Below are 21,453 nucleotides of genomic sequence, written 5' to 3' on the forward strand. Positions count from 1 at the left end.
TTCTTCATCTACATTTATAATCATACATTTCATCATAGTCGTATGGAAGTGGTCTTATTTCTACTTGTCTCAAGATTTTGTCTATTTTTGGCTCCAAGAGGAAATTCTGTTGTTTAAAAACATTTGGACATTTACAAGAATAATTGTTCAGAAGGGCAAGTAATATATCAGGAGGTTTATGGTGTTAAGTAGTAGTAATGGAACTGGTCTGTTGTCAGCATTTTTTCAGGAGGGCATGTGACTGGTGAATATGGTCATATCAAGAACCCTGAGAAAAATTATTTTCCTTTGTAAAAAACACTGGTTTATTTTTAAATAGGGTGTTTTACTCACTTTACACCCCTTAATAATATAATGAACTTGCCCACACATGCATATTTCAATTTCACTGCCCCACCCCTAACAATATATTCTAAATAAGGGTGCCTTTCAAACTTTTTTTTAAGCATTTATTTAGTCATTATGATATCAGGGATTGTGGTATAGCAATCATAAGTTCTGTGAATAACTTTACTTAAGTAGATGTAAAAGATATACAAAGTAATTAATATTAGCCATGTGGACTCTCTGAAAGGAATGATGAGTTAAAATACCTATTCACAGAGTTAGGTTGTGTATAGAATGCCTCTGTAGAAGAAAACCTCTTTTCAAAACTTGCAACTTGCATAAAACTAGTTTACTGTAAATTGAGTTTAAGTAATGTATGTCCATACTTACCTGTAAATTGTGTTTATTAAAGTAATGTATGTCCATACTTACCTGTAAATTGAGTTTATTAAAGTAATGTATGTCCATACTTACCTGTAAATTGAGTTTAAGTAATGTATGTCCATACTTACCTGTAAATTGAGTTTATTAAAGTAATGTATGTCCATACTTACCTGTAAATTGAGTTTATTAAAGTAATGTATGTCCATACTTACCTGTAAATTGAGTTTATTAAAGTAATGTATGTCCATACTTACCTGTAAATTGAGTTTATTAAAGTAATGTATGTCCATACTTACCTGTAAATTGAGTTTATTAAAGCAATGTATGTCCATACTTACCTGTAAATTGAGTTTATTAAAGTAATGTATGTCCATACTTACCTGTAAATTGAGTTTATTAAAGTAATGTATGTCCATACATTTCTGTAAAAAAGGTTTCTGTAAAAAAGGTTTCTGTAAAGCAAGGTTTCTGTAAAACAAGGTTTCTGTCAAGCAAGGTTTCTGTAAAAAGTGTACTAGTATTGTATAAAGTATGTATTAAGAGTTGATTATGAAGTATATTATGTTTGTGTCAGGTTTAAATAGAGAAAGAGTTTTAAGTAAGAAATAATGAGTGCTATAAATACTCTATACCTAAATAAAATATTATATATAATACTACATCTTGTGTATTTGATTATAGGTATAGAATTACTGACAGGCTTCTGGTAGGTCTAGACCCCCCAGTTCCCAACTTGGTGTGTTTTCACCTCCTGGGGGTGTGGGACTAGGGTGTCAGGGGTGTGGACAACTGGTGTAGGAGAAGAATTTATTTTGAATTAAGAGAGCACCTCTCATCAAGGCATTATGCTGGAAATGTGGATGAAATAAATATTTGGGGGTGTGAAAGGATGAGGTGATTGCTCCAGGGGTGTAAAGGCTGAGAAAGGTTGGGAACTACTGCTAGACTGCTGGGGTTTAGCAGGGCTTTGTAAAAAGACATTGGAGTCCATAGGCACCGTTATCCTCAGAGCTTGCAAAGAAGAACAAGAACATAGAAAATATCTTTTAACCCATGAGTTTGATATACCAGGAACTCATTAGCCAGGAAAGAAGAAAAATAATGGACCACAGATATATACGCCCACCACGGCATGCGGATGGTAAATATTCAAGATTTTGGGGCAAGGGCAATAACTTTGATTTTTAGATCAATTGATGTTTATAGAAGCACTTACTGTATAGAGGTTAAAGGGCGATAACCCCTCAAAACTGACGCCTATATCTTGAAAAAGCCTTAAATTTAATAAGAAGTAAACTAAACTTTCTCAAACCTTTCGATTTAGGTCCAATAACATCCATTTTAAGTTTCATCAAATTCGGTTGAACACTAAGAGAGTATTAGCATTTTCAAGATTTTGGGGCAAGGGCAATAACTCTGCTTCTAACGGTCGAAAATAGCTCAAATTCGAAACTTGATCTTCGTTTTATGAATGTGTATACACATACTGAATTTCTAGTTTTTATAGCGTTTACACGCAAATTTTGACGGACGGCCGGGAGTCCAACATAAAATCACAAATTATTAGCAATTAGATTTTTTTATTCTGTACAATAAAGATAGATTTTGAAAGAAAAAATAACAAAAACAAGAATGTAAACATTTTCAAATTAAATCTATCTGCAGTGCTAATCCATCAGAATCTGTTATCATGGTGGAGTTTGGACAGATCTTTGCATTTAGGAAGGGCTTGGGAGACTTTGCCACAAATGTCATAAATTTGGATTCAACAGCTCTGATTTAAAATCCCTTGCTTCTTGCATCTGCAGATGAATTTAAATTCAAAATATCAGAATGGCAGAAAATGTCATGACAATGGGCCTCATCAGACAGATCATTATTGGTTTAATGATAACTGTCGTCATGGAAACCCATTTAAAAAATGGCAATACAGAATATACAAACAGAAGATATTATTAACCAATGAAAAACAAGTTATAATACACTCATGGTCAGTTTATGAAAGACCATTCACCATGTTTAGCTCAAAGTACTGGAAAGAATATGTCATATGTGTATTAGGAATACTTATAGCTTCTATTGACACCATTCCAATTTTCAATCAGACGTCTGTAGTTCCTGCACTAAAACTAAGTGTTTGCTGATGTCACTAATCGCGACCGGCATTATGTGACACTTTTTTGGAATTGCAGGAACCATAGACGTCTGATCTAAAATTGGATTGGTGCAAATTGTTGCTATCAATGTACCTGATACATACAAAAAATTTAGAAAACTTCTTTACAATCCCTTTAATATGCATACAAAGCCTAGAAAACATTTTTGAAATAACATTAGAAGATAATTCATAAAAAAAAAAGAGATACCATAACCATTTTAATCTAATATCTCATGTTAGCTACCTGTGACACCGTCGAACTTGGCTGTGCATAATGTCTCGACAAATATACTAAATAAACATTATTAGCTATGTGAACTCTCTAAAAGGGATATACATAAGCTGATATAAGACTAGGTTCTTCTGTTATTGATACAACAGTTCGTTAAAGCTCATAGAAAAGTACCATGAAAAACAAAAAAAGTTTGGAACATTACAAAAATGATAATTTCCAAATTCCAAATAAAAACCCTTTCTCTAATATGACATTAACTAAAAATCTCCCATTTAGAAACACTACATAAGGTTTATATTCTTATGTTTCTATAATCAATATTTATATTTTATAAACAAACCCTTTATATAAACCTTAGTTGATTTTATATACTTGAAAAAATAGTACTAAGAGTCTGACTTAAATACAATGCTGTTAAACTCATGTAGAAAAAGAAAACAAAGAGCAATGCCAACCTATTCTATTAAAGGGAGATAAAAAAGATATGTTTCTGAGACTATGGTATGATTGGTTACAACCTTTTCTATTAAAGAGACAGATTCGTCATTTTCGCGGGGTAGCTAACAAAATTCGCGTTTCTGAGACTAATGGTATGATTGGTTACAAAGATAACGAACCTGTCACATTAAATGTAAAAGTTTATGTTTCATTTATTATATTGTTATGAATAAATTATGCTGTAAAATAAAGTAAGGGTAGATTGTTATATATGTTATATAATATACAAGATTATAAATGCCCAATTTTTTGCTTTTAAAGCAAAAATATTTCATGGTTCATTAAATGCAATAATTACTGACTATAAACAAGACAACTAAACATTTTTAATATGTCATAATTTTGAATCAAATTGGCATATCGTAACAAATTTCTGAAAATCAAGTAAAAATAAACAATAAACAACAAAGTAATAGTATAATGTATAAGTAATTAATATGCACATATGCAAATGAGTAATGATTTGCACCGGGTTTGTGTGATGGAATGACTCCTTTAAATTTTTATATTTGAATTTATGGCCATGGCAAGGAATGCAGCAAACTTTTCAGGGATTCAAAAAGGTTTCCTAGCTCTATATTTGTATCAGTTATTAACTTTTGACATCCTAAAAGGGATTGTAAAATATGCTTTTTCACATAAGGCCCTTTGATCTTTAGTGGAATTGTAGGAATCACAGACATCTGATTGAAAATTAGAACGATGTAAACAGATGCTATTAGTGTCCCCATACAAAAATTAGTAAAACTCTTTACAATCCCTTTAAGTCTTCTTCCATGATGTCTATGATTCCTGCAGATCAAAAAATATCCTGACTAGACTAGTACGTCACTATTACTAATACATGAAGACTGGAAACCCTTTTTATTCCCTTAAATCAAGAGATTCTATCAAATATATTAATTACAGTAAAACCCTCCAAGTAAGACCACCATAGGACTGTGGTATTTGGTCTTTTTACATAATGGACTTTAAACAGAGGTGGTCTTTTGAAGAGGTAAATAAATGCATAATATGTAATATTTTCTTTACCTGCTGATTAAACCCACTATATTTATAAGATGGCCTTATTAAAGAGGTAATGAAATACATGCATAAGGGATATGTTGATTAAATCTATATTGATAATAATTGTATAGAAGGATCTTTCTCCTACAGGGGGAGCCTCTATCATATATTAGACATATAATAATCTAATATCTACTATACCAGATTTTAAAGAAACTAAAATATTACATGATTAAATTTAAAGAGATTGTAAAGAATTTTAGGAATATTTTATGTGTATTGGGGACACTGACAGCATCAATTTGAACCATTCCAATTTTCAACCAGACGTCTGTGCTTCCTGAAATTCCACAATTCCAAAGAGTTTGATGCTGTCACTAATCGCAAAATATGCTTTATCACATAAGGCCTTTGCCATTAGTGACATCATCAAACACCTAGTTTTGGAATGGTACAAATTGACGCTATCAGTGTCCTCATACACATAATTTTTTTTAGAAAACCTCTTTACAGTTCCCTTTAATTTGATGAAAATTATATGAACCATGAAGTAAGCAGCAATATAAATATTGAGCAATGAAATGGTATTGACTATGTTATATTAAATTATATATATCAAGTAACCTTCAGCAATCTTTGTTATTGATTTGACTGTACTGTTAGTCTTCCTATAGCAAAAGTTGTGATTTTGATAATAATTTCTTTTTTGAATCAAAATTAGCTGTTTTTTTTAAATTTATCACACTTTAACTAAATGGCAAAACAATCTGATATCATCCAATAAATGTATGAAAAAGTTAACATTTTGAATCAACAACCCATTTGTGAACTTGAAATCATTCAATACTTAAGACTTACAAAGTTGGTCAAATAAAACTCAAAGCAAGTCATTTTGAATCAACATTCCTATTGTAGACTTGTAATCAATTAATAAATACCGCGGACCTATCTAGGTCCTTATTCTCGAAAAATAAACTAAGATTTTAAGAAATACAGTAATCTGATTGGATAATAAACACTATTTGAAACAGATTGACCAATCAGATGACTGGAATGCTAAAATCATTATAAGTTAAGTTTCGAGAATAAGACCCTGGGATGATTGACTATAATCCAATGCAACTTTCACTAAAAAAAACTAGAATTTTGCATCAGAATAAGAAAGCATTATCAACACAAAAGTAAAATAACAAAATATACACAATTGTGTGCACCATGAGATAAATCTTATTAATTTTTCAAGGGGCACCTTAAATATTTATCCCATTTATGGGTGCACCATAATTATGAAGAAATGATAGGTATATCAGGTATACTATGATATAGACCTCAACCAATCTACTGTCTATACAATGTGATACTATGTTTAATGTAATGATATTTGAACGATCAACAAGAAAAATATATCTCGAAATATATCATAAAAACAAATCCAATTAAAATACAGCTCTACATATTTTGTTTTCTTTACTTATAGTTATTGTAGTATACTTCAGTCAATCGTGATCTAACAACATTTATAAGAATCTTGTGTCAACAATTTAACCAATCAAACACTCTGTTCTTTTAACATAATTACTTCATTGATTTGTGCTGTGATGCACTTCTAACAGAGCTTTTGATTGGTAAGTACAAATTACACTAAGTTGAACATGATTTTAAAAATGAATGCTGTCAGATCTTGAAAGAGTGAAGTAACCCACAGAAAAAAAATCAAAACCAAAATTTCAGAGTTGTATTTAAATCATTGCACCAAAGAACGCCAACAAAAAAATTAACAAAAAAAGAAAATAAATGCTCCCAAACGGATTCTCAGTCTTTACAGTAATTTTAAATTAATATAAAAAATATTGCAACAATCAAATTGCTAAATAAGAAAAGAAATCAAAGCATAATACTACAGATTCTAAGCTTAGATGACTACACGTGGCATCAGACTTCTATTGCAGCGAGGAGGAGTCGAATCTATGGCACCAAACACCATTATAAAGTCAAAGTTCAGATAATAGAACTCTATTATTTTAAGGAACAAAAATATTAAATATTAAGCTTACTTTAATAGCTTTGTATATATCAAGGTTTCAGGAATCTACCGTGTCTTGACGGGGATTTGAATCTATAATCTTTTATTAAAGCAAATCTGTTAACAAAAGGCTTAAAATATTCATTGATAATTTCAACTTAACACTACCTTTTGATAATTTTCAAATATGACAGACAAAATAAAAGGTTATTATGTTTAAGCAGAGCTGAATTAGAGCTGAATTAGAGCTGAATTAGAGCTGAATTAGAGCTGAATAATGGATTCTATAATATTCTTAATCATAATCATAATTGACAAAATTAAAATTCTTCTTTTTCAAAAATGAACCCTGCCTCTATCAGTGTTTCTGTGAGGTACTTACAGTTTTGAATTATCAGAAAAACTTCATTATTAGTTAGCTTAAATTATGGTTTAATCAATGTGAGATTACTGAACCTGTTACATCTTAGTCTTTCTTTAAGTTATTATCAGTAAAACTGAACCCTGCCTGTGTCTATCAGTGTTTCTGTATAGTGCTAGTTATTTTAAAATATCGGACAAACTTAAAGACAAGGCTTAGAATGAGGTTCCAAACATTTTGTGCGATTTGAGAACGAGCTATTAGAACTCTCCATAATACCACTATAACACACGTATTAAACATATAGCGTATATTCCTTAATCTGAAAAAAAAAATAAACATTTTGTTCAAAGCACATTTAACATCAGATCAATAATAACAAACACAAGACAATATTATAGAATAAACACAATTCTTGAATAAAATATTAAACATATAATATAACACAAATTACAGATGAAATAATGAGAGAATAAAACATAAAATATATTATTTTATCTGATGATGACACACGTAAAATTGTATTAAAGATGTATGTTTATTCTCTAATATTCTCTTGTGTTTGTGATATCTACTCCTCACTTCTAAATGTTGTCTTGGAAAAAATAATATCTTTGTCCTGGTTAGAGGTTTGTTTACAATAGGTTTCTTATCCATGTGTATCCAAAATTATCAACGTTTGAAAGTTACATGACGACTTGTCTTTTCTATAGACTCTAACATGCATAGAAACCTTGTCAACTAGACGTACAATATTCAGACAGGGGAGAAACTATTGAAGATAGAAAAAGAAAGTGAAATGCCTAGTTCGAGGTAAATTCAAAGTAAGTTCAATTACATTTTTAGACAATGACTTACTTTTTTATATGAGCTCTAGCAGCTGGTAACGCATTCATATCCTCATTTAAAACATAATGTTTAGCTCCAAAACAAAACTTCTCTAGATAGGTTGGCCAGTGAATCTGTCGTGGATCAAAATAAAATGTCTGAAAGAGAATGATTATTATCATTATTATATTTGTGTAGACAGCCTTAGATCATTTAGTGCTTGAATCTTAATGTGGGTTGAAAACCTGGTCGGCATGTGATAGTCTGATAACCTTGATTAATAAGTCATCTTTCCTCATAATTCCAATCACCCACCTGTAAATGGGTACAGATAATCAGGGAAAGATCAATGACAAGAGGTTTGACCAAGGATCAGCTGGTAGAAAGGATCCTCGTGAACCCAAGTTGTTATCCATGCTAATACATTACCATGAGGTTTTGCCAAGGACCAGCTGGTAGAAATAATCCTCGTCAATCTAAGTTATCATCCTTGTAAAATCAATGCCAAGAGGTTTGGTTAAGGAACAGCTGGTACAAGGGATCCTTTGTGAACCTAAGTTGTTATCCATGCTAATTCATTAACAAGAGGTTTGGTTAAGGATCAGCTCATAGACAGGATCTTGGAGAACCTATTATTTTATCCTTTTAAAATCTGGTTTTTCCTTTTTGTCTTTCTAACATTCACTTGGTTTTCCCATTAATGTCAATAGAGGTAATAATCTTAGTTCTTGAAACTTGTATCTACTTTTTGGAAAACAGCCCAATTTTTCAAATCTTATTATCATAAAACAGTAATACTGCTTTTAGACTAAAATATCATTATCTGGGTGTGTAGCTAGGGAGGGGAGGTAGGGAAATAACTGGTGGAGTTTTGAATGAACATTACCTTTTTGTCTGCGTCTGATAAAACATGACGTAGTAAATCGTGGTTTCCACTGGTCCATTCCCAGGAATGTGTGGTAAAAAACGATAATATCTCCATTGATCGGTGTAGTTTATTATATGTTCTTACCATTCTGAAATCAGAGTCAGTTTTGAAAAATTGGAATTGCAGGAACCACAGATGTATGATTGAAAAATAAAATGGTGCAAATTTATGCTATCAGTGTCCCTGATTTACAATCCTACTAAAACAATGAAATAAGCTTGTCAATTTTTTTCAGTCAACTCCCTAACTGTCTTTTAAGGGTAACAGAAAAATTACTGCGTTCTATCTTGAAAAGAGTTTTATAAGAATATCAACTTACCTTGGTTTTTTGCCCATCAGTCTGTAACCGAAATCAGCGAGATACGCTGGTATCATGTGACTTACAAACACCCAATAATCATGTAGCATTCTATAAATAGATATTTAAATTAATCAGGGAAGGGGTATTTATAGTTTCCATTTCCAATTTTTCAGATTTCCAGATCCATTCCGTGGTTTCTGTTAACTCCAGATACTAATGTCTCCTTCACAAAAATCATTTTTAACAATGACATCAGAATCAGGGCTATGAAGACTGAATAATGAATAGAGAGAACTGGATGAACATTTTCATTCGTAACTGTGAATCATAAACATTTCCCAAGATTATTCTTTTTTCGCTCAAAGCTCTGGAATTCTAATCCAAAATTTCATTTATTTCTGATGTCCAGAAACAATGTATGATAGAGGTAACAAATTAGTGAACAGGTAAAAGCTGGTTACATAATTTTCGTAACAAAATAAAAACTTACTCATTAGAAGTAAATGTGGTATAGGGACGTCGAAATGATCCTTCTAGTGGCGTCTTTTTAAAATAATCCATTATTCCAACCTCTATAAATATAGACATTATAAATTATTAATTACATACTGCTGAATTGAACTCTACGTTAGTACAATGGGTGAACTAACACTGAATGAATGGGTTAGTTAAAAAGATTTTAAAGAGATTTTCTAAATTTGTTATGTGTATCAGATAACTGATAACGTCAAATTGCCCCATTTCTAATTTTCAATCAGACGTCAGCTGTGATCCCTGCAATTCTACAAAAATAAGCATTTGATAACATCACTGATCGCAAAATATGTTTGTATTACATAAGGTCTTTCACGATTAGTGACATCATCAAACACTTAGTTTTAGTGGAATTACAGGAATCACAGACGTGTGACTGACTGATAATATCAGTTGCTATATCATCTAGAATATACTTACGAAAGTCTCCCCATGTTAAAGGATTGACAGCCCCGGAGGTACAGTTATATACTAGAGATTCTTTAGGTTTATATACAGCAGTATACCACCCTACTACTATCATTATATTAGTTGGTATATCAACTGGTACTAGATCAGCTACTGCTTTAAAATCACCCTTCATAGACCGTAATAAACCCTTCCCAGACTGAAATATAGAAACATTTTAGTAATTATAGACTAGTTCATTTTAAGAGAGGGGATGAAATGAAATGAAATGAATTTTATGTCCTACTTTTCTGCACCATGTGGGCTAATGAAGATGGAATTTTAGGGGGATGAGGGTGCGATGGGATGGGGGCAAAGTAATATAAGATAGAAATGACAGAAAATGTTAACATTTCGTGTTTATGCACACTCACAATCTTGTTAACATTATGGTATTTTGTCTGACATGAGTTACATGCCTGTGCCTGTGTTTTCTTAAAGATTGATTTACAGTAATTTTACACCCTGAAATCTTACTAATAACTTATTGTAAGTGACCATGGATGGGTACACAGAGAAGTTGCAAATTTACAGATTTAGATGAATATCACTAAATAGACTACATACTTTATTAGACAAAGAAAACCAAAGAAAATGAACTTACAGCAATACATAGACCACTGGCACCATTAAAATTATCTATCCAACCCTGAAAATATATGTTTTATATTTTAGAAATATCAAAACAGAACATGAATCACGTTGTTACTCAGAGAATCATAGAATCAACCGGACGTTCAATAAAACAAGTTGGAACAGAGTTCAGAACGTGTTTTGTGGGTTCGGAAAAAATAGCAGACGCAGACAGAATTCAAAATGGCAGAAAATTTTGAATGTGATAAATTTGCTTAGAAACCCTTAGATTGAGATCAGAATTGGAAATGATGGAAACTGTTCAGAACTCTCCACACCTAAATTGACTTCCACAATATTCATTTAATAAGTCCCATCATTCTAATAACCTTTTTTATCACTCTCATCCTCCTCATACATAACTCTTGTCTTACATAACTCATTTCAGACCACAATTACATCACCAGCAGACACTATTTACAATATTACAAATAGACAAATATCAAACCTGTATTGGTTCTTTCCAAGCAGCACCCACTATAGACGGTCTAATAATCGCTACCGGTAACCCTGCACCTTCCATTTTATATATTGCCTCAGCCAGCTGTTTTGTGAATGTATAAGTATTCGGATGACTGCCTAGTAATTTTGGTGTGACTGATTCTACCATATCATCTGTCATCCATCTAAAATTTATATAAAAAAAAATAACCCAAAATTTTTTCAAGTTTTCAGCCAACCTTTATCCAACTATAACCGCCATAGGGTAACAGTTTATTGCTAATATTTACGTTCTCAAGACATGTCAATTTAAATAGGGATTCTAATTAGAATTTAGTATCAATTAAAGTAGGGACTATTTTTACATTGTGCGACTTCTGACACGTTTATGTAAAATTTTCCAGCCAATCTTTCTCCTGATATAGGACCGGGAGCCGCAGTGGCAAAACGAGTTTGGCGCTTGCTCGCTTACCTTGAGATCCAGGGTTTAATCCTTCGGATTTTTCGGACAATAAACTGAGGCCCAGTGTTTCCCTCATTGTACCCTGCATGGCGTTGCCCATCTTCATTGGCTCACATGCTGCAGAAAATTAGGACGCAAACCTCCATTCATTTCATTTCATATACGACCATAATGGCCATAGGGTATCAGTTTATTGCTTATATAAAGCTCCGAGGAGTCTTGATATGTGAAAAGTCAACTTACTCGAGAGCGTCTATAAGTTTCTGTGGAGCTATATGAGGTTCATAAATAGTTTCTTCTATATACGGTCTATCACAGTTACAATAGGCTGTAGATACATGTACTAGAGCCTGCAAGACAAATATAATATTGTACTAAAAAAATTCCTTTTAACCCCACAAATTCTGGAATTTTTACTTTTTTCGCCCAAATAATTTCCTATCCATATTGATTTCTCCCACTTGCTCTAAATTTCCATTCGCTCTGTATTATATAATTTGCCATGGATTTTTCCTATGTTTTGGATTTGTTTTCCGAAATTCTCTGCCTTAGTTCCCTAACCCTAGAACTGTATTTGGACTGTGTTGTATTTAATTGTCAAAACAAAATCTCATTAACAAACCTGACTAATCAAGGTTAATAATAATATTGCCTACTTTATTCATTTCTCAATTTGCTCCAAACTTATTACCTACATACTCTATATCCACTCTCAACAGCCCCTGCCCCCCTCCCATCACCTTCCCATGTACCCACCAACCACAATAAGGTTCTAATATAACCATACAAACAGGATCTAATAAATCATCGTAATTTAGTTATCGTAATGCCTACTTCATATCTTTCTTTGTAAAGGTCTCATTTGCTCACGAATATTTTCAACCTGTAGAGGACTACCACCCCCTCCATCATTTGCTTCAAAATATCATCATACTATCAACATCTAATTAACAAATCATACTAATTAAGGATAATTATAATAATGACTAATTACCAGTAATGATTTAAACTGTTGACATAGTTTGATAATTTTTCTGACTGGTAACACATTCAACTCTACAGCAGTACTGTAATATATAAAAATCAACATTGGTCTACTAGTGTAATGATATAATAGATTGTAATGGTGTATCACTCTATGTTGTTAATAATAGAAGAAGTAAGAAGACACCTATTAAGAGTGACTAAAGTATTTTATTCTATGAGCTTTTGTCGTCGTCAAGACGAAAGTGAAATGGTGTTTTATGTCTTGTGAATGTCCTGTTTTATGCAAGAACTAATGTCTGGCTGAAAATTAGAATGGTGCAAATTGATGCTATCAGTGTCCCAGATACACATAAAATTTTTTGAAAACCTCTTTACAATCCCTCTCACAGAAGTTCATTTTAATGGAATTAATTGAAACTATGTCCAAAAACTATTAACTTATTTTACTGACTCCAGACATTTAACACAAAAAATAAATGTATATAAGGCTATAAGCCAGAAAGTCTATAAACTTGAAACAAACCCATGACATTATAACAATGGACAGCAATTGATATAAATATTAACAAAGAAGTTGATATATTTAATAAATACCATCAACATAGGCACAGTTAGTAAAGCAATAAACTGTTACCCTATGGCGGTTGTGGTTGTACCAGTATATCAGGACAAAAATGGCTGGAAAATTTAATAAATGAGCATTTAAGAATAATTTTCCAGCCAACCATAACTGCCATAGGGTAACAGTTTATTGTTTATATTTACATTTTCAAGATATTTTAATTTTGATACACAGATTTTAGTATGAATTTAAGTAGGGCCTATTTCTTTACGTTTCAACATGATTGTTAACATTGGAGACCGTCTATTTGATACAATGACGTCTTTGAATAACGACGTCATTGGTTAAAATTACTACGTCTAATGTTTTGGTGATGAGGCAATGGCATTTATTGTGATATAAACGCCACACGAATTTGTATTAGTCTAATGGAAAATATAATAGCTAATGTAAATATTTAGTAATATTAAAATCACGTTAAATCTTGTCATATTACATTGTGTTATCAATCCGAACTTATATACAGAACTAAATATTATCATTCCAAAGCAATTGATACAAATATTTATAATGAATTTAATATATTTATTAAATATAATCAGAGTTTGATTGGTCACAATTAATTGCCAACAAACAGTATTTCGAATATTACATTGAATTTTGTCATAATCACTGATCAATCTGGGGTAGCGCTCGGTAAAATGATCGAAATAATAATTTATAATCTTGATTATTATCAAATTTCATTTATAATCTATTTTATGTCAAAGTTACATTTTCTCCATTGTACCCGTTAACAAGTAGTAATCTCTTCTACATAGTTTACCTTCAGTACATAACATACCCACAATAAACTATAATAACAGATCAAAGCAAGAATATACTTCTATAACACATAACATACCCACAATAAACCATAATAACAGATCAAAGCAAGAATATACTTCTATAACACATAACATACCCACAATAAACTATAATAACTGATCAAAGCAAGAATATACTTCTATAACACATAACATACCCACAATATACCATAATAACAGATCAAAGCAAGAATATACTTCTATAACACATAACATACCCACAATAAACTATAATAACTGATCAAAGCAAGAATATACTTCTATAACACATAACATACCCACAATAAACTATAATAACAGATCAAAGCAAGAATATACTTCTATAACACAAAACATACCCACAATAAACTATAATAACTGATCAAAGCAAGAATATACTTCTATAACACATAACATACCCACAATAAACTATAATAACTGATCAAAGCAAGAATATACTTCTATAACACATAACATACCCACAGTAAACTATAATAACTGATCAAAGCAAGAATATACTTCTATAACACATAACATACCCACAATAAACTATAATAACAGATCAAAGAAAGAATATACTTCTATAACACATAACATACCCACAATAAACTATAATAACTGATCAAAGCAAGAATATACTTCTATAACACATAACATACCCACAGTAAACTATAATAACAGATCAAAGCAAGAATATACTGTAGTTTCTATGACGCAAAAATAACTCATGAAATTAAGATATTTGCTCATATTTATTGGTCTGGCTTATTAACAAACTATTTAAATACAATTATTATTTCATTTCATGATTAACGGAATGTCAGCTATAAGCTGTCTGATGGTAAAAAACATTTTAAAAAACAACAAACAACAAACAACATAATTTCGACCGAAACTGCTCGTACATGGGGGCCGTCATTTTTATATGGCAAGGCGTAAATACATGAGATTATGACATCGAGTCTTTGATAGAAATTCAAACCAAGCATGTAATGTATGGTATGGACCGGTAATATCATTGAATCAGGTCTCTTAATAATTGGTCTTAAAAGCATAAATTAATCTGATGACGCCCACTACCAGTTGTGTAATTGATAAGAAACATGTAAGAATTGTGATTTCAATGGGTTCATTAGAACCATAATGTTCCGACAGAAAATATCAAACTGAAATAAACTTACCGTAAATGTTCATCAAATTTAATAGTAGCAGCACTGTGAAAGACGATATGTACATCATTAATTAAGAGTTGTCTGTCCTCGTTCGACAGTCCGAATTCAGGTAAGATTATATCGCCCTCTATTGGCTGGATTTTCTCTTCAAAATTCGGCTGGTCTTTACGTAATTTGTCAAACAACTGAAATATAGACGAACATTCGTTAAGATTGTATATTCTTAATCACACTTATATTGGTTTTCTTCATCTTGAAGGGATTATAAAAACGTTTTCTAAGTTTTTGTAGGTGTAACACTTATAGAATCAATCCATTCAGGTATTTTAGAAATACTGATAGTTTCAATTTGGGGCCCTCCTTCAGTCCAGCGACATAATTAATAATCAAAACACACCACTTTCAATGTAACATGTAAAATATACAGGCTTAAAGGATTTCAATTTCATAGTTGTTTTATTAATTATGATGGTTTGATGCAGGTAATTATAATTTGATATGTCAACAAAACTTAAATTTATATTTATTTAACACAAAACAAACAAAAAACAACATGACTGGCTTTTTCAATCATTCGCCTACGTCAGTGACTTTCCATTGGGAATCAATTATAAGCATTGTTTGACTTTCAACGACCACTAAACAATTGTCGGCATCAATCTGAACATCACTATGCAATGGTGCTCAATTCCTTGAATATGTAGTTTAAAACTTTACCTTCGATGACAGGAGATCATGAATTCTCTCATGAATATCTTGGCATCGTTTTTTTCGTGTTAACACATACACAGTTCCTAGTCCTGGACACGACCGTAAGATTTTTTCTATGAGAACTTTTCCTAAAAATCCCGTTCCCCCAGTCACAAATAAATTCTTTCCTGCATAAAATTCGCTGATAGGACTGTCCGAGTTATTATCTACTCTTGCTCCGTATAAATTTTCCTCCATGCTGTTTTTTAAATTTTAATATTTCCCTCTTCTGAAAAAAATAAATATCAAGATAAGCTTATAGGAATAAAACATAATAATTACAAAATTCAAAATTAAAGTTAAAACATAAAAATTCTACAAAAGAAAGACACAACACAAATTATAATCAGATTCTATGAAATTTCACTTAATAACTAAAAAAAAATAATCAAGTTACTACGTCAAGTTATTTGGTCCTTGAATATTAGTATTATGAAAAATAGAAAATAAAATAGAATCTTGAATGCTGCAGTAAGCAAGTCCACTAGCAATTGATTTCATAACATAGTCAATTGTAACATAAACTAAACTAATATCAAAGTTATTTTATGACCTAAGAATTGTGCAACTGCAAATAAAAAAAGAAAACATTCAAATAGCAAGGTATTAATAGAGTAACCTTTTACAGGTGCCAACAATATCATTAGATATCTTCTACCATTTTACATGTAGACATTATCACTTGAATAGAGCAGTCCTTAAAGGGACTGTTGACCAATCATACCTTAGAGTCAAAAAAGGTAATTTTTTAGCAAATCTAATTAGTGAAAGTGTTCACAGGTCACTGTGTGTCTTCAAATCGCCAACTGCTGACCAATTGTACATAGTCTTTTTTCATAATATGTTTAGTTTTTTAAGTAATAGTGTTCACAACTCATAAATAGAAATAATAGAATGTGAAATTTCTAGTACCGTACTTTTAGTTTGAAGATTTTTTGAAGGAATTAAAACTTGTTACTTTTCCACGAAGGCACTGGCTGATATACTGCATTTATGTCATGTATATATTAATGTTCGGGGGCTTGCTGGGAGCCACTAGATTCTCGATGACCGCTAACAACCTCAGTATACAGACAACTGAAAAATCCCAGTTCTCAACAGTTTGTTCTTATCATGTCCAAGCAAAATTTAAATTTTGTCATCACACTGTGCTGCCAATATCTACAAGAATTCAGTTGATCACAGTTATTAGTAGTTTCTACCAATTACCTGAAAATAGTACATAGCGCATGTCCACAACAGCCATTAAATGCTTGAAGTCTATTATATACAGCAATATTTGAATATTACCTATTGGCAGGTGTTGTTAGAATGTTTTAAACAGAGTTTATTATCAATCAATAATCCTATATAAACCAGTAACTTCATTTTTCATACAAATACACTGAATAACATAGATTTCATCTACTGGGGATTTTATTCATTCAAAGAGCTTTTATTCTCATTTAAATACAGATTGTACTATATTGAACTGATAAATCGGTTTTTGCATTAAAAATGGGTTTCCTTATCTTTTAGTGTCAAATTAAGCAAACTATGTGATTGATTCAATGGTGTTAGGGTGTATTGAGACAGGTCTCAATGAAAGCACTGGCCTAGGTCACAGAGCAATAGGTTTTTGCATTAAAAATGGGTTTCCTTATCTTTTAGTGTCAAATTAAGCAAACTATGTGATTGATTCAATGGTGTTAAGATGTATTGAGTCGAGTCTCAATGAAAGCACTGGCCTAGGTCACAGGTCTATTAATTATGTGAAAATTAGTTAGTCATTATTGGTGTTTCTAATGAATTATCATGTATTCTTAATCATATCATTATGTTCTTATTGCATATGATTTAAAATTTTAACCGATCATAAATGTCCATGTGTGGATAACCAAAAAAAAAGAAGACTTTTTGACCTTTCTTAATCAGTTACTCATTGGAATTCTGCCAAGTCATTAGAAGACCTCTACTTTCTATTTATATAAGTATTAGCATTTTCATTTTCATAAATGAAAATAAGGGAACCCATCTTTAAGCAGTGAATGATGTATTAGTACTGTAAGAACATTATTTATTATGTGAACTCTCGGATGGGGATGGAGGGGGATTTAAAGGGGGAACATTAGCTTAGCTAGCAACAACCACCATAAAAAAAATCACTCACTTAGATACATTTCTGTATTTGTTAAAATCTACTAAGGTATTATATCTTTTTCTAAAATATAACAGCTTATAGAAAACAATAATATACTATGTGGACTCTCTGAAAGGGTTGCTTGGGGTTCCACAAGAGTTGCCCAAGCAAAGCACACTTTAAAGAAAATTAAATACAGTATTTCTATATCCGTTAACAATCTACTCAGGTATTTAATTTAGAGATTTATCATATCAAACTTTTTTATCTAGAATACGTTGACAGTTAGAGATAACAACTTATAGAAAAAAACACGTGACCTACTCAGTTGTACCTTTAGTAGAATAAAAACTTTATGGCAGCTATCAAACACTTTCATAGACAGTGGAAATTTCCTGTTTAATAACATAGAAACTTTATGTCACTGTTCAACTTGGTTGGAAGGTAGATGACAAGTTAACGTTCGCTTCCAGCGGATGCTGATATCACAGAGTAGGTAGTTGTTAGTAGATGACAAGTTAACGTTCGCTTCCAGCGGATACTGATATCGCAGACTAGGTAGTTGTTGGTAGATGACAAGTTAACGTTCGCTTCCAGCGGATGCTGATATCACAGACTAGGTAGTTGTTGGTAGATGACAAGTTAACGTTCGCTTCCAGCGGATGCTGATATCACAGACTAGGTAGTTGTTGGTAGATGACAAGTTAACGTTCGCTTCCAGCGGATGCTGATATCACAGAGTAGGTAGTTGTTAGTAGATGACAAGTTAACGTTCGCATCCAGCGGATGCTGATATCGCAAACTAGGTTGTTGTTGGTAGTTGGATTGGTTTACTGTTCAACCAACTACTCTAGCCTTATATTGAGAGTGATCGCAAACTAGGTTGTTGTTGGTAGTTGGATTGGTTCAACTGTTCAACCAACCACACTAGCCTTATATTGAGAGTGATCGCAAACTAGGTTGTTGTTGGTAGTTGGATTGGTTCAACTGTTCAACCAACCACTCTAGCCTTATATTAAGAGTGATCGCAAACTAGGTTGTTGTTGGTAGTTGGATTGGTTTACTGTTCAACCAACTACTCTAGCCTTATTTATATTGAGAGTGATCGCAAACTAGGTTGTTATTGATAGTTGGATTGGTTCATTGTTCAACCAACCACTCTAGCCTTATATTGAGAGTGATCGCAAACTAGGTTGTTGTTGGTAGTTGGATTGGTTCAACTGTTCAACCAACCACTCTAGCCTTATATTAAGAGTGATCGCAAACTAGGTTGTTGTTGGTAGTTGGATTGGTTTACTGTTCAACCAACTACTCTAGCCTTATATTGAGAGTGATCGCAAACTAGGTTGTTATTGGTAGTTGGATTGGTTCACTGTTCAACCAACTACTCTAGCCTTATATTGAGAGTGATCGCAAACTAGGTTGTTGTTGGTAGTTGGATTGGTTTACTGTTCAACCAACTACTCTAGCCTTATATTGAGAGTGAGGTGTCAAAATGTCTCTCCTGTCCCCTAACCTACTCAGCTGACAACTGTACCTTCATTTTACCAGAACAGAAACTTTATGGCTGTTTTTAACCTTCCCTAATCATTATAGCGTGTGAGATGTAGAAATGTTCTAAACAAGCTGTTACCTCTTCAATGAAAAGCCTGAATAAATCAATTAGACATATATCAGGACAGGCTGATCACATGACACCAGCTGTTATCACCCTCATATACAAGGGCACAGGCTGGTTGGGTAAACAGTAGGGTGGAAGTAAGCGGGTGGGGTTGAGGTCAAGAAGGGGTTCAATTCCTAGATTGCACAAATTAAGGGCAATTGACATTGTGATGCCCAAAAATCAAGGAAAACTAAAATAAAATGCCCCTAATTCGCCTTATTGACAGAAACTTACATAAAACAAAAAATCCAAATTCCAGATAAATTGACAGAAAATGTCCAAAATCAATGGAATTCACTGTAAAATATAAGCTACTTCAATATGGAAAATGGTAAAAAAAAAGAACATTTCTATCTTCAAAATCTAATAAAGCTAAATATGAATTAATTATGGACATGTAAGACAAACTGGTATTTTTTCAAGTCATTAGAACACCTCTACTTTCTATTCATATAAGTATTAGCATTTTCATTTTGATCAATGAAAATAGGGAACCAATCTTTAAGTCTGCTAACATATTTATTGAAAAGTCTTCTGAGTGTGATTTTAATTCCTAAATGTAATTCAAGGATCTGAACAAATAAGGAATAAACTTCAACAGAAAATTTGGAGGAAGATTTGTATATGTTACGGTAATGAATAAATAATAATTGACAACTATCTCACATTCTTTTCCTTATTCATTTAATTTTGACTGCGATATAAAGAAAGGAAGATATAAAGAACTATATTTTACAATGTAACATCTTAGGTTCACAGTTAAGGATCCTTTCTACCAGCTGGTCCTTGGCCAAACCTCTTGGCATTGATCTTTCCTGGATTATCCATACCCATTTCCAGCTGGGTCGACTGGAAATGTGAGTGAAGACGACTTATTTACGGTCATAGGACTTTCACACGCCAATCGAGATCAGTACCCACAGCCGCCATTTGCTGAACGTAACCAAGCAAATGACGTCAAAGAACCAACGCTCTAACCGACTGTGCTATAGAACCTCACAAATGTGAAAAAAGCCTCCATTTTTGACATAATATAATCTCAATCATTAACTTAATAATATTATATAACTTACATGGATATATTTTCAAAGATTTATTGAATTAAAAAATATCGTATGATTGTAGACCTATCCTTTATATCGTATCATGTTAAAGGGACAAGTTTGCCATCCGTTTGATCAAATGTATCTTAGTTTCACAACCAGGAATTTTTTTTAGCTGAGCCAATCAGTAATAGTGTTCTCAGATCACTGTCGAAATTTGAGCCTTCAAAACCATGTGTGTCAAGAATTATCTGCGTTTGAATATCAATTCAAGATGACGACTCATCATTTCTTGAGACCTCTACAATTTGAACTTATATCTAGGAATAAAATTACATGCAATAGCAAGAAAATGGCAAGTAACAAGATGAACTGAAACATCAGTCATTACACTGTTTAGGACATTAAAGATTGTTTTCGCATTTTTTAGAGTAAATTAAAGCAAATAAGGCCTATTTGATTATTGATGTTAATAATGAATTATCCATGTATTCTTAAACAATTATATGAAATTAAATGAACCCATCTTTAAATTAATGATGATGGATGATGGGCATTTTACAGTTTTCACAGTTTATCACTTTAGTTCCAAAAGGGCTGAACAAGGCAATTATAAGAAAATTGATAGGCAGCACTTCCACTGTCATTTCTATACATGATGTAAGAGACTACTAATTTCCTAATTAGTGCTAGTAGTCTCCATTAACAACAAAACAAATTAAGAATCCATACAAAAAATGTGA

General features: G+C 32.0%; 2 protein-coding genes across 2 annotated transcripts; both read right to left on the minus strand.

The window, feature by feature from the left end:
- Positions 1-459: 459 nt before the first annotated feature.
- On the minus strand, positions 460-2,051 carry LOTGIDRAFT_237244 (hypothetical protein; the record flags this gene model as incomplete). Its single annotated transcript, XM_009046330.1, has 6 exons — positions 460-801; positions 840-881; positions 924-965; positions 1,008-1,049; positions 1,092-1,225; positions 2,024-2,051. 6 exons carry the CDS (start codon positions 2,049-2,051, stop codon positions 598-600), a joined length of 492 nt encoding a protein of 163 aa, XP_009044578.1. The 3' UTR covers positions 460-597.
- A 5,099-nt stretch (positions 2,052-7,150) lies between these two features.
- Positions 7,151-16,083, minus strand: LOTGIDRAFT_170518 (hypothetical protein; the record flags this gene model as incomplete). Its single annotated transcript, XM_009046331.1, has 12 exons — positions 7,151-7,316; positions 7,853-7,980; positions 8,709-8,838; positions 9,070-9,159; positions 9,542-9,623; positions 10,006-10,192; positions 10,637-10,681; positions 11,114-11,291; positions 11,813-11,919; positions 12,564-12,636; positions 15,145-15,320; positions 15,853-16,083. 12 exons carry the CDS (start codon positions 16,081-16,083, stop codon positions 7,151-7,153), a joined length of 1,593 nt encoding a protein of 530 aa, XP_009044579.1.
- Between the last annotated feature and the right edge of the window lie 5,370 nt (positions 16,084-21,453).

This window comes from Lottia gigantea (assembly GCF_000327385.1).
Source record: "Lottia gigantea unplaced genomic scaffold LOTGIsca_100, whole genome shotgun sequence".
NCBI classification, from domain to species: domain Eukaryota; kingdom Metazoa; phylum Mollusca; class Gastropoda; family Lottiidae; genus Lottia; species Lottia gigantea.